The 12,369-nt window shown below is 55.1% G+C and overlaps 1 protein-coding gene across 1 annotated transcript in view; it reads right to left on the minus strand.

The window, feature by feature from the left end:
* ZC3H3 (zinc finger CCCH-type containing 3) overlaps window positions 1–12,369 on the minus strand; it is a 67,813-nt gene that overhangs the window by 30,523 nt on the left and 24,921 nt on the right. The window contains 1 exon segment of the mRNA XM_087825530.1: window positions 11,269–11,422. Coding sequence (XP_087681656.1) covers window positions 11,269–11,422 — 154 coding nt within the window.

Genomic DNA, 12,369 nt, shown 5'->3' on the forward strand with positions numbered 1-12,369 from the left:
GGACCCAAATGGTGATCAAGTTATGTCTACCTAACTGACAGGCCAAAAGTCTTCTCCTCCTCCAAGAAGTCTTCCAGGCTGCAGACAACAGAGGGCAAAGGCCATTTGTGGGAGGGAGGAGATGGAGGCAGAACTGGTAGAAACATACTGCCGTGGATGACACGCAGCTGGCACCTACTGGGCAAAGGATGGTCTGGGTGGAAAACACTCTGCCAAAGCCCAGCCCCAAGTAGGCACTAGCGCGGGGTGAGTGGAAGCTAGCGCTGCAAGGTGTTGAATTCTTCAGGAAGCCCAGGAGGCAGAGGGGCACAGGCAACCCCAGCATCCTGGGCCTGGACCAAGCAGGGCTGGGCAGGGAGGCGCAGGCCAGGGCCACCCACATGCACACCCTGCCCAGCCCCATGCAGCACACCCTCAGGTGGGGGCAGGGTTGGGACGAGGTGGGCGGGGCTCTGGCCGGCAAGGGGTACGCAAGGGGTACAGGAATCGGGAGATGCGGTCTGCCCTTGCCCCACCCCCAAGCAAGCCTGGATCACAGAGGGGACAGTGCCCCGGCCATAATTTATGCTCCCCTGCCTATGCTTTATGGCCTTTTTAATTCGGCTCCTGCTACTATTAATGTAGTTAATGCTGAGATTATATCTATTTTCTGGCGTCAGGCGGTGATTTATTCAAGCCATTTTTCCGGTGGAGGCTCCCACGCTGTTAAATCAAGCGCCTTGACAATTAAGTGCTGACTTGGGAAGTGGACGCAATCTTAACAGACATCTAACCGCAAATTAAACCGGTACTCCTTACTCTGGGGAGTGGGTGGGACAGCCACAGAAACCTTGCTGACTTCGAGGAAAGTCAGAGGAAAATAAAACCGCTCTGCACCTGCCTGCTAGCTCTCTGTTTGGTCCAGAGCCACGCTTAGCAGGAGCTGGGGTCGGGGTTCCAACTGGCTGAGGTAATTGCCCTGCCAGCTGAGGGTAGCTGGAGGAAGGGCAGGCAGGGGTCAGTTGGCCTGTCCCCACATAGAGGTATCTGCAACTGCAGTTGCCACCCACCTGGGGACAAACATTTAAACAAAACACCCCTCAGACATCCCTACAATTCCTGAACCATATCCCAGGGCTATACATAAAGTGGCTGGAGAGACCCTCTGGCAGCCTTTCAGCAACCCTGACCCTGGTCGGAGCCCACAATGGAAAGGGAGGAACCCCCTGAAGGGTGGGGGTGGAGGAGATCACAATAACACGGTGGCCAGGTGAGGTGAGGCAAGTACATAGGGAAAGTGGAGAGTTGGGAGAGAGGAGTAAGGGTAAAGAGCCATAGCCATGGCAGGGGATGGACAACCCCCACAGCCTAGCGCCTCCTTGGGGGCCTCCTGGCCAGAGAATCCAGGAATGGCACCAGGAAATGCATCCTGGGACGCGGCAGTGGCCAGGCTACCTGAGGCTGGCCAGGGCCTGAGAGAGGACTTGCTTTCAGGAGCCTTGGGCTTTGGTCCTCTGTGGCTGAGTCCTCCCAGACCCCATAGCTGACAGAGGGAGCCCATTTTCCTATGCCCCCAGGCTTCTGGGACAACGCTTCCCCCACCAACTGCAGAGCTCTGGCCCAACCCTAAGGGGGAATAAAGTTTTGGGGTGAGATCAGGCTGGTGGGCTGATATATGCAAAGAGTTAAATGGGATATTGATTATCTGAATGCTGCTTTGCTACCACCTCTAAAACCAGGATAAAAGTGTATTTAAAATGGTGTTGGACTGTGTAAGACACCCAGGTACCACTGGGTGACAAGAACATTTTATTTCTTCTTGTCAGAGGCAGTATTTTCAGCTTCACCTGCCCATAATTTCCAGGGACATCCAGGGGCACCAACATGGTCACACAAGAGCCCATGGTGCTAGCAAAGTGTGGCCAGGGACACGGGGTCAACCTGAAGGCAATCTTCCACAAGTTCCAAAGGAAAACCTGAAGGGAACCTTTTGAGGCTCCCTTCTCAACAGTCTTGCTGTTTTCAGGTCAAAGCTTCTCCCGAGCAAACCAAAGGGATGAACTTCTAGTCCAGGGGTGGGGAACGTCCAGCCCATGGGCCACATACAGCCTGAGAAATCATTTGGTCTGGCCCTGCCAAGGCAACCGCAGTTCCAGCCATCACATTAGAGGTGAGTTAATTAAATGTTTGACCAAATACAGCAGGCTAATTTTTAAGTTGATAATTTTGTATGGCCCTTGGAGATTATAAATATCCAAATGGCCCATGGCAGAAAAAAGGTTCCTCACCTCTGTTCTAGTCTTGTTAGGAAACATCCCACCCGGCCTATCTGCTGGCCCACAGGGAGGCCACGCCATGCCCTAAGGTTTTGCCGTGGTGGTGGCTGTGTCTTATAGGGCCCTGCATGGTCCTATCCCCTCAGCTTTTGCCCAAAAGGAGTCAGGCCTATGTGAGGTGCATGCCTGCCTGACCCCCTCCTACCAAGGGCTGGCCTGAAGGCTGCTGAGCAGACCTCAGCCACTCAAGCCAACTCATTAAGGGCAAAGAAGCCATCTGCATGTCAGGCAGATCAAGGCTCAGTGTGGCCCGGCCAGTGTTGCTCAGTGGTTGAGTGTTGACCTATCAACCTGGAGGTCATGGTTTGATTCCTGGTCAGGGTACACGCCCAGGTTGTGGGTTCGATCCCCAGTAGGGGGTGTGCAAGAGGCGACTGATCGATGATTCTCTGTCATCATTGATGTTTCTAGCTCTCTCTCTCCCATCCTCTCTCTGACGTCAATAGAAACATCATAATTTAAGTAAATTTTAAAAGCCACATTTTTTAAAAAAAAGATACAATGCACCACAGGTGAGACAGGCCTGGCCCAGGCTCAGGGTCCCTGTGCAGTAGGGCTGCGCAGGCTGAAGAGAACAGCGGCAGGACCCTCACCACCTGCCTCTGCCCAGGGGACAGGAGGCAGTGGCAGAAAAGGCAGGGCAGAGCCTGAAGGAGGGACAAAGGCTCAAGGGCCTGAGAGACACTCACAGACTCCAGAGACCAGCAGGGCTGGGGGGTGGGCCAGACAGCGGGGACTGTCCCAGCAGGGACCTGTGATAGAGTCGAGGCCAGGCAGGCAGAGCGGCCTTAGGCCTAGTTCTTCCAGGCACCTCCTACCTACCAGTGAGACAGGCCAGTGAGCCAGGACAAGTGGAACAGGGAAACTGAGACAGATTGTTAGACAGCAGTTTGCAGCCACCTAGGAAAACCTATCTTCCCTAAACCAAGGGCACTTGAGAGTAAATGGTTTGTGTTTGGTGGCCCAGGTACAGAAACTCACCAGGGCAGGAAGCCCCGGATGCCTAGCAAGGGGAGAAACTGGGAAAACAAGAACCTTGCCCCCAAAGTAACCTGTCCTCCCCTAGCTTATTGCTGGTCATGTGGTTTAGACCCCCTGAGTGTTCCTCCCTAAAGAGAACACCTAGGCCTCACTTGTATTTCAACTCCAGGCCCAGAAAAGCAGTAAAACCAGGCAAGTGAACGTGGCTGCCTCAGGACAAGATACATTGACTAATGGCCCTGCCCTGGCACCGACCAATCCGTGGAGACCAGGACCCAGAAAGGACACACCTGGAAAGCTGATGAATATTCTATTGAGACCCTCTCCTGAGACGTCCCCTAGAATTCCCACCTGCAAGAGAAATAAAAGCCTCAAGACAAAGGACCCGGTGGCTCTCCCTCTGGGAAGCACCTTCCCCATTCCCTCTCCCCTCTTCTTCCTGCACAGGCCCCACATCTCCTAAACTCTAAGGGACCCCACGAGACTTGCTACCAGGGCAGCAATGGGCAGAGGCAGCTCGTTGAAGGCTAGTCCCCTGAACCTGTTCCCAGGCCTCCTTTCCTCTGGGGACTTCCCAGAGAGCTCGGGCAGCCCAGCCTAGGCTCTCCTGTTGCTTCTCCTACGCTAAGCCCTTTCTTGTCTTACTGTCCTAGCTTTAATAAAGCTCATAGTCATCTGGACTCGTGTTGTGAAATATTCCCTGCATGAAGTCAAGAACCCACACACTACTGGCCGGCCCTAGGCAGGTCCAGATCCCCTTTCCAGTAACACTCTGTCACCACACAGGGCCACCCTAGAGCTGCACACACAGTGGGGACAGGGGCCAAATGAGAGAACAGATCCAGGGTACTTGGTTCCCAAGGACCAGATGCCAGAGGTGGGGGTGGGGAGGGGTGCAGCTTCTGCTTGCTTTCCTCAGCCGTGGGTGTTTGGTCTCACAGTGAGCACAGACGGTCCTCAGGAACTGCAAGAGGAGGAAGGAGGCAGAGGGCCCATCTCAGTCTGTGCACCAGGTGAACCCCGACACGCAGGGTGCTCTCTGCCAGCCAGGGCCTGAGCTCTAACCTCTGGACGAGGCTCCAGAGGGAGACTGGGTCCCTTACAGTGACAGCCTCAGTGCCCTGGCAAGCCTCGTTCCCCTTCCTCATCTCGAAGACCATTGAGGGGGTGTAGGATCAAGGCCCCATGTCTCCACCGAGCCCCGCCCCTCCCCAAACCCTGTCAAGGAGCAGGGCAGATGTTCCTGCTGCCAGCAGGGAAAGCCCTCCCTGCTTCACATAGACACAGAAATAAATAAATAACCTGGGCGTGCTTTGAACTAACTTCCAAATTAAGAGTTGCATCCTCGCTGTCAGGCCCCCATGGGCAGAATCCACACACCTCCCATGCAGAATGGTGGCTCAGTCCATCTATTACAATGATGGAGGCAGAGGGGCTGCCACGGCACTCCTTCCTTAATGAGCAGCCGAAGGGATCGGTAAGCATAATCTCACAGGCAGTAATATTTTATATAATCGCCGAGTAGTTTAAATTGAAAACCCCCAACTGAATCAATATTTACTGCATTGAAACGAAATGAATAGTAATAAGTCACTAAGTTCCCTGTCCTGTTTCATAAAATAAAAAATTATAAAAATGAGCACGGTGCATGAGGCCATCACATTAACTTTTACAGCACTTGGGGAGCCGTAACTGCCGGTTCCCATAAAACAGGGCTCTCAAAAACCTGCCAGGAGACCAGCCTCAGCACCACTCGGGGTCATCTCAGGGCCTGCCCACCAGGGCCCACCGTGTGCTCCCTCACCTCTGGCCAAAGCCTCAGGCCCAAGAGCTCTGACGCAGACACCTTGTCACCCTCAGGTCAAAGTCCTGCTCTGAGTTCTTTACCTAGTTCCTCCAATTCCATCCTAGCGACCCTGGATAGATGCTCTTGGCCAGCTCACCATGGGCAGAGGAAAGGCTGTGCTCTGACCAGGCCAAGCCCTGGGTTAATAAGGGACAAATGTGAGCAAGGGCAGAGGGTGGGGCCCAGCAAGTGTGCCCTGGGCTAGAGCATGCAGCAGGAGCCCGCTCCCTGGTCAGGCTCACGGAACCCCAGAATAGCCAGGCTTCCCTCTGGGCTCCAGTCCCCCAGGGACACTGTGGCCTCCAGCGTTTTGGGAGCGCAGAGATGCTGGCAGAGACCAGAGTCAAGTGAGAGCCCCAGGGGAGAGGTCCTTGACCTTGGTAGCCACAGGGCACACGCTCCCCCCCCCCCCCCCCCCGAGAACTGAGACCCTGCACCCACCAGCAGGCTCCTGGGCAGGAAACTAGGCCCCATCCAAGAAAGTGAGACCGACTCAGAACAGGAGGTGGTGGGCACCACCCTCAACAAGTTAAATTCACTCCTGCCAAAAACAGACTGTCAATTTAAAGATGGGCAGAGGACTTGAGAGTCTTTCCCAGAAGAAGACAAAGAATGGCCTTAAATAAGCCATGATGAGCATTCAACATCACTGGTCATCAAGGAGACACAAATTAAAACCATGAGCTGCCACCACACATGGAGAACATGAAAATTAAAGAGATGGTAACACCAAATGTTGTAGTGGGAACAGAAAGGGCACCAAGGCTGTGGGGAAGCAGCAGCTCCACATGAAGTCAAACTTTGCTGCCCCAGGTCCCTGCACTCTGCTCCCAGGCATGACTGCAGAGAAACCAAACATGGGCCTGCACAGCTGTGCACACATCGCTGGCAGCCTTTGTCCATCATTATTAACTCAAAGCAGAAATAGCTCCATTGTCATGGAGAGGATTGACACAATTGTGGGACTACCCCTGCCTGTGGGGACCATGTTCTGCAGAGACATGGCTGGTTGTGGGCTGCAGGAGGGAAGTACTAGGTGAAGCAGGGAACCCCTTGTGCAGGTGAGGGGGGCTCAGAGAATGCCAGTGCCACATGGAAAGGACCCAGGGCCAGGGTGGGGACAAACTGAGGGTTCAAAATGAATCACAATGATAACAGATTAAGCCTGCAGAATAAACTGTAAATAAATAACACATACAAAGCAGCAGGGGATGAGGGGACAGGATGAGGCCCATGAGAACCAGGAGCACACACAGGCCGGACGCATCTCCCACAAACACCCAAGGCAGAGAAACCTGTGGCCAGGGCAGCCAGGTGGTAAGGCTCCAAGGGGCACCAATTCTCCAATCTACCCAGAAATGGTTATGCATGAACAGAGATGGGGTGTGAAAAGCAGCAGGGACCAGGTGTATCCAGTGGGTGACCCAGGTGAAGAATACAGAGCAGGTGTGTGCTGCTTTTGCAACTTTTCTGGAAGTGAAAAGTGTATCAAAACAAAGTTACCCCAAAAAAAGTTAAACGCCAGAAACTATTAGGAGAGGGACAGACACTGTGCCCAGGAGCCCCAGGTAACTGTTCTCCTTCCTCCCCTGCTCCCTGACATGGGGCCTGCCCTGACTCTCCTTCACACACCCTCCCCCATGGCAGTCCCCTCACTGTCTGGGAAGCTTTTTCTGCAGCTGAGGGGTGATCGGCGGCAATGGGGCATTGCCCCCACAATGTGCTGACACAGAGAGGGGAGGGGGGCAGCCCACGGTCTACTCAGGCCACAAGCCACAAAGGTCTGCTTCAGACAGGCTGTTGTCCAGCGGTGACTACCTGCAGGGCCCTGGGCAGCTGGGTGCCCCCAGAGCAGGAGCTGAGCCAGGATCATCATTAGTTAACCAGCACTGCCAAACATGGGCTGCTTAGAGGGTTCCAGAGCCTGGGCAAGCCTCTCCTTGACTCTGTTTTGCCTCCTGCCCAGGCTTTTGGTCTCCGAGCCTGCATGCTTCCTCTGCTAGGGGAGCCCTCTGTGCCTGGCTACTCCCATGGACCAGAGGAGAGCCTGCTGGGCCTCTGTGCACACCACCAGGCCATGTAATGATTCACCCCAAGTTCCTCTAACTCCACAGCAGGTAGCAGGCTGCAGGAGCTCCAACTCCACTGGCCTGGTCAGGACAGGTCTGGGGATGAGCAGGATACTCCCTGCTATGAACTGATGGGTGTGTCCCCCAAATTCCTATGTTTACATGTGATGGTATCTAGAGGTGGGGCCTTTGGAGGTAACTAGGGTTAGATGAGGTGGTGAGGGTGGGCCCATGAAGGATTAGGGTCCTCACAGGAAGGGATACAGCGAGAAGGGGGCAGTATGCAGCTGGAAGAGGAACCAACCAGAGTGCCCTGATCCCAGGCTTCCAGCCTCCAGAACTATGAGAAATGAGCACGTTTTTGAACCCACCCAGCCTGCGGTTTGTTATGGTGCCTGAGTTGCCCCACACTCTGCGTGTGAACCAGAGGTGGACAGGAGTCAGAGCAGGGCCTGAGGAGGCTGTATGGGCATGCCTGGAGTGGCGTGAAAGCAGCACATGGGAACCCTGGCCACCCGGCGGGGACTCGCCATCCTTGGGCTGAGTTCCTCTTTAATGAGATGTCACTTTGGAGAAGCATTTCAACACCTTCAAAATCACAGCCCAAACTCAACAAACCGCCCAGAGATTACTTAAGATTTACCGCACAGACACAAAAATAAAATAAGATAAAGTAAGGCAGCCCAGCGAGCGGTAGTCCCGTGACAGCACCATTTGTAGCCCAAGGAACAGCCTCCAGATGCAGCTGCTTCAGCACAGGGCTTGTTTATTTCTCACTTTCACATCAAATGAATTTGGAAAGAAAAAAAAAGCGACAGGCAGTTTAGGGATATAAGTCACACTTCAGCTTCAGTGAAGATTAATGAACCAGTTGGAAGCCAGCGAGGATAGAGGCAAATCCACAAATCTTAAAACAAAAAAATTAAACCCTCACTCATCATGAGCCTCAGCCTTGCGGTGCCCTCTGCTGCCCCTGCCCGGGTCTGACAGATCCCCGAGCACCAGGACCAGTTCTGGGCAGCAGTGGTCTGGAGTCCTCGGGGCCCAGCCAAGCCACCTGTGGGCCCCGGAGCCAGTATGTAGGCTGCCACGTAGCTTCCCACGTGTTGGGCCAAAACTGACACGGGGCTGAGAACAGGGTTCTGTCTCGGTCAGGAGAAAAAGAACAAAGCCACCTCATAAGGCAGAAATGCACTGGTGCCCCCGCATGCCACAGCCAAGTGGGGACCAGCAGAGGGAGGGATGAAGTGACAGTTCACAGCATTCAAAAGAAATAGGCCTTTCCTGAAAGGGAGGCCACCAGCTCCCTGGGGAAGGTGACACTGGGTGAGGCCCCTGGGTGTGGCAGTGGCTCTATCACCTCCATAGTCCTTCTAACACCAGGTCCCTCAGGTACAGGATCAAGTGTGGTGACCCCCCACCACAATGTGGGGGTGCGTGATCCCTCATCAGGAGGGTAGGAGCTTGTCAAAGCCACCAGCTGTTAGGTGCAGGGCTTGACAGGGATACCTGGCTGTTCCAAGCTGTCCTCCAGGCAGCAGCCTGGGGGCCTCTGCAACTCCCACCCGACCCCCAAGGCTTCCCCGCTTGCCCAGAGTCACACAGTGTGCAACACATGCCAGGGATCCTGGGATCCCCCAAGACGGCAACCCCCAAGCACACACAGCATTCCTCTGCAGTGAGCACACTCACTCAGTGAGCATCTGCAGGAGAATGGGATCCAGGGCCACCAATGCCAACACTGCTGCTCTCAGAGACTGTGTTGTCTGCCTCACCTCCACCTATGTCTGCCTGCTGGCCCCTCCAGGGGTGTCCTCCCTCCAAGAGAGTACAGATCAGGAGGTCCAAGAAGAGCCTTCAGTCCCCAGGTTCAGGCTGGCTGCCTGGTAGGATAGCCCTGCTTTCTCATGGCAGCAGCCCTTGGCTCACATTGGCCTGAGTCTCACCACTGGCCCAGCCGTTCCTAATGCCTGGGGAGAGCTGAGGAACCTGCAGATGCACAGGGCAGAGGTCAAGGACTCGGCCAAAGCCAGTCGGTCGCAGAGCCTCACTCTGGTGAAGCTGAAGGCCGCAGGTGGGTGGGCATCAGACTGGCCACTGGCCCCAGAGACAGGCCCTTTCTGCTGCCTCAACAAGCTGTGCACTCCTGACAGCGGGGCTGGGCAGCTGGCAAGCAACCACTGTGCTGAGAAGGCAGCCCTGGCCAGGACACAGGTGACCTTGGGCAAAGTAAGCCCAGCCCATTGGCAGGCACTCAGCCCTCGGCACCCCCCACCCACCCTACCCTGCAGGCCCAAGCCCAGGGGCCAGGTCCTCAAAAGGGTCCAGGGCTCTGTGCTCAGGCCGTGTCCTGGGCACCTGGTGACGGGTCAGACAGACCTGGGGTGAGGCAGTCAGGCCAGAGGGAGGCCCCACTGAACACCCCCCCACACATACCCTTAGTTAACATATGGCCATCCTGGGGTGGGCTCCACCATGCTTCCTCCACAGGGACAGTACTGAGGCTTGAATGCCACACCAGGGCTGCAGGAGCCAAGCCTTCTGGCACCCAGCACAGCCCTGGGGAGCTACATGGAGCCAGGGCATCCAGACAGCAAGGCAGCTGAGGCAGGAGCTTGGGGGAAGCAGTGGTGATGCCCAGCTGGCAGCTGGGCCTCACACAATGGCCCACCCCATCCACCTGACCCGAGGTGTAAACCCACATACTTGCCCACACAGCACATAGGCACCCTCTCAGCTCCCACCTGCTCCACGTGACCAGGCTGCTCTCTACCTAATGGACTTAGTGCTCTGCTAAAGGTATAGGGCAGTGCTGCCTGGGGGCGCACGTGGCCACTACCCTCCCCCAGGAACCCTCGCCCCACCAGGCCTGGCACCCATTTCACTCAGCGACCCCATCAGGCCCTAATCCCTAACCATTCCTGGTGCTCAGAGGCTAGAAGGAAAGGCCCACTGGTGCCACTCTTCACAAGTTTCCCCCAACACTGACCACCCCCTAGGAGAGGCAGGGCCTGGCCAGCAGGTGGGGCTGGAATATCTATGGCAAGAGGGGTGGCAGGAGCAAGAACGGATAAATCGGAAACTCATTCACAATGATCTGGGGCTCTTATTAAGTAAATTAATTTAAGTTAATTTAGCTCGATCCTGACTCCCGATCACAGTGATTTAGTGAGGGGGAAATTGCATTAGGAAAGGCCGTGCTCACCAGACAGAAGAACAGAAGAAAACTAGACCCACTTAGCACTGTGAATTAACATGGAAATAGCAGGTGTAAATTTAACCTTATCGAGAGAGTGAAAATTATCTTCATAAATTTGTAGGAATAGCCCCCCAGATGCTTATAAATCTATTTAAAACAAAAATATTACAAAAAGTGCAATAAAATTAATTTAAAATATACTTCCAGCTACTGCCTCCAGAGAAGCAGGCGGCAGGGCCAAGTTCACTGTGGCCTAGTGGTAAGGGAGGAGGGCAATGGGCGCCGTGGACTGCAGGGGCAGGGTAAGTGCCCACACATCTCCAGAGGCCGGCAGGCCACACCTCCTCTAACCACTGCCCCAGAGCCAGGCAGTCTCAGGTGGCGGCCCACACTGCACACTCTCAGCCAGAAGCAGTATGCACTGAGGCTGCAAGACTGCCATGTGCGGACAGTGTGGGGAGGGCTGTGGCCTCCCTTCCCCCCTTTGTCAGTATATGGATGGCAAGATAGGCCAACAGGTTCCAAAAGGGTCTGCTCAGGCCCCAGCCTCTCACTAGTTTCTTCCTGAGGGACACGAGAGCCCTCCAAGGCCAGCTGACAGCTTGCTAGGAACAGGGAAGGGCATGTGCATGTGTCTGCATGCACGTGTCTGCACGGGCATTCGGCACACAGGCTGGCCAAATATATGGAGCATAAATTGCTGAACAGAAAGATTAGCTCATTCCCCAACCAGCAAACTGGAGAACGAGCACTTCCAAGTGGCGACATCAGTCCTCCCGGCCTCAGGGCCACCATGCGGCCTTGGAGCCCCACCAGCCTGGCCCCAGGCCCATGGGAGCCCAGACAAGGGCCTCCTACCTGGACAGAGAGAGCCGCCGAGTCCGCCAGGCAGGCAGGGACAGGGGGAAGGGGGCCGAGTTGAAAGGAGACACCGGGGTCTTCTTGACGATGCGGTATCGGGTCTTGATCACTTTGCTGGTGGGAGGGGCTGGCAGGGAGTTCAGGTTGGATGCTACAGAGAAAATCAAGACATAGGCAATCAGTGGAAGTTGGCAGGGACACCCATCATCCTTTATTCCAGCCCCACCCCACATGGCCCATGCATGTCCCCAGAAAGCCTAGCAACCTAGGACTCCAGGAGCTTGGCACAGGCCCAAGTTCCAAGAGACAGGACACTGGGATGCTGAGTGACATGGGTGGGGAAGCAGGCTGGTGCCCCTCAGCAACATCACCCATGTCCCCAAACTCGGGGCTGGCCCCAACTCCCCAGAGCTCCCATGGGCAGTGAGGAGGGTCCCTTAAGCGGGTCCAAGAGGCTGGGGGTGCAAGTGGCACCTTCATCATGTGCCCACAAAGATTTATATACTTAGTCACTTCTGTTTTCATAACATTTTGCAGGGTGATGTACATTATGGCTTTTCTTCCTGCTGAATGTTTCATGCAATTAACAGGGATCTGCTTTGCCTAAGGTCCCTTCCCTTGATAGCATGCAATTTCTCCAAAGCTTTAAGGAACATGTCTACTGCTTGACTTTCATAATCTACAGCTCTAACTGCCCATATAATTAAAGCTAACACAGCACAGGACACAATGCCCAGCCTATCCTGAGGACCAGATCCCCTCATGGACTAGGCTGCCTCGGGCTCTTCCATGTGGCCCCTAACCCACCTACATAGCACTTACGGCTTTGCTTGGAAAGGGGATAACAACAGGACCCCAGCACCAGGGGCTCCTCGGGGTTTCTACCCAGTCAGTGTGAGGAGGACGGGCAGAGACCAGTGGGCATGTGTGCCAGGTGAGGCCTCGAGGAAAGCACACACATGGTCTCACTGCTGGAGCATCAGCACCAGGGCAAGCCTGACCCCGGGCAAGGACTGGCCAATCCTTAGCTGAAGGCTGCCTGGTGTCCAGGATGGCCCAAGAGAGGAAGCAGGACAGGCAACAGTGGCACCAGACTCA

The sequence above is a fragment of the Miniopterus natalensis genome, chromosome 16 (genome assembly GCF_054644295.1).
Source record: "Miniopterus natalensis isolate mMinNat1 chromosome 16, mMinNat1.hap1, whole genome shotgun sequence".
NCBI lineage: Eukaryota > Metazoa > Chordata > Mammalia > Chiroptera > Miniopteridae > Miniopterus > Miniopterus natalensis.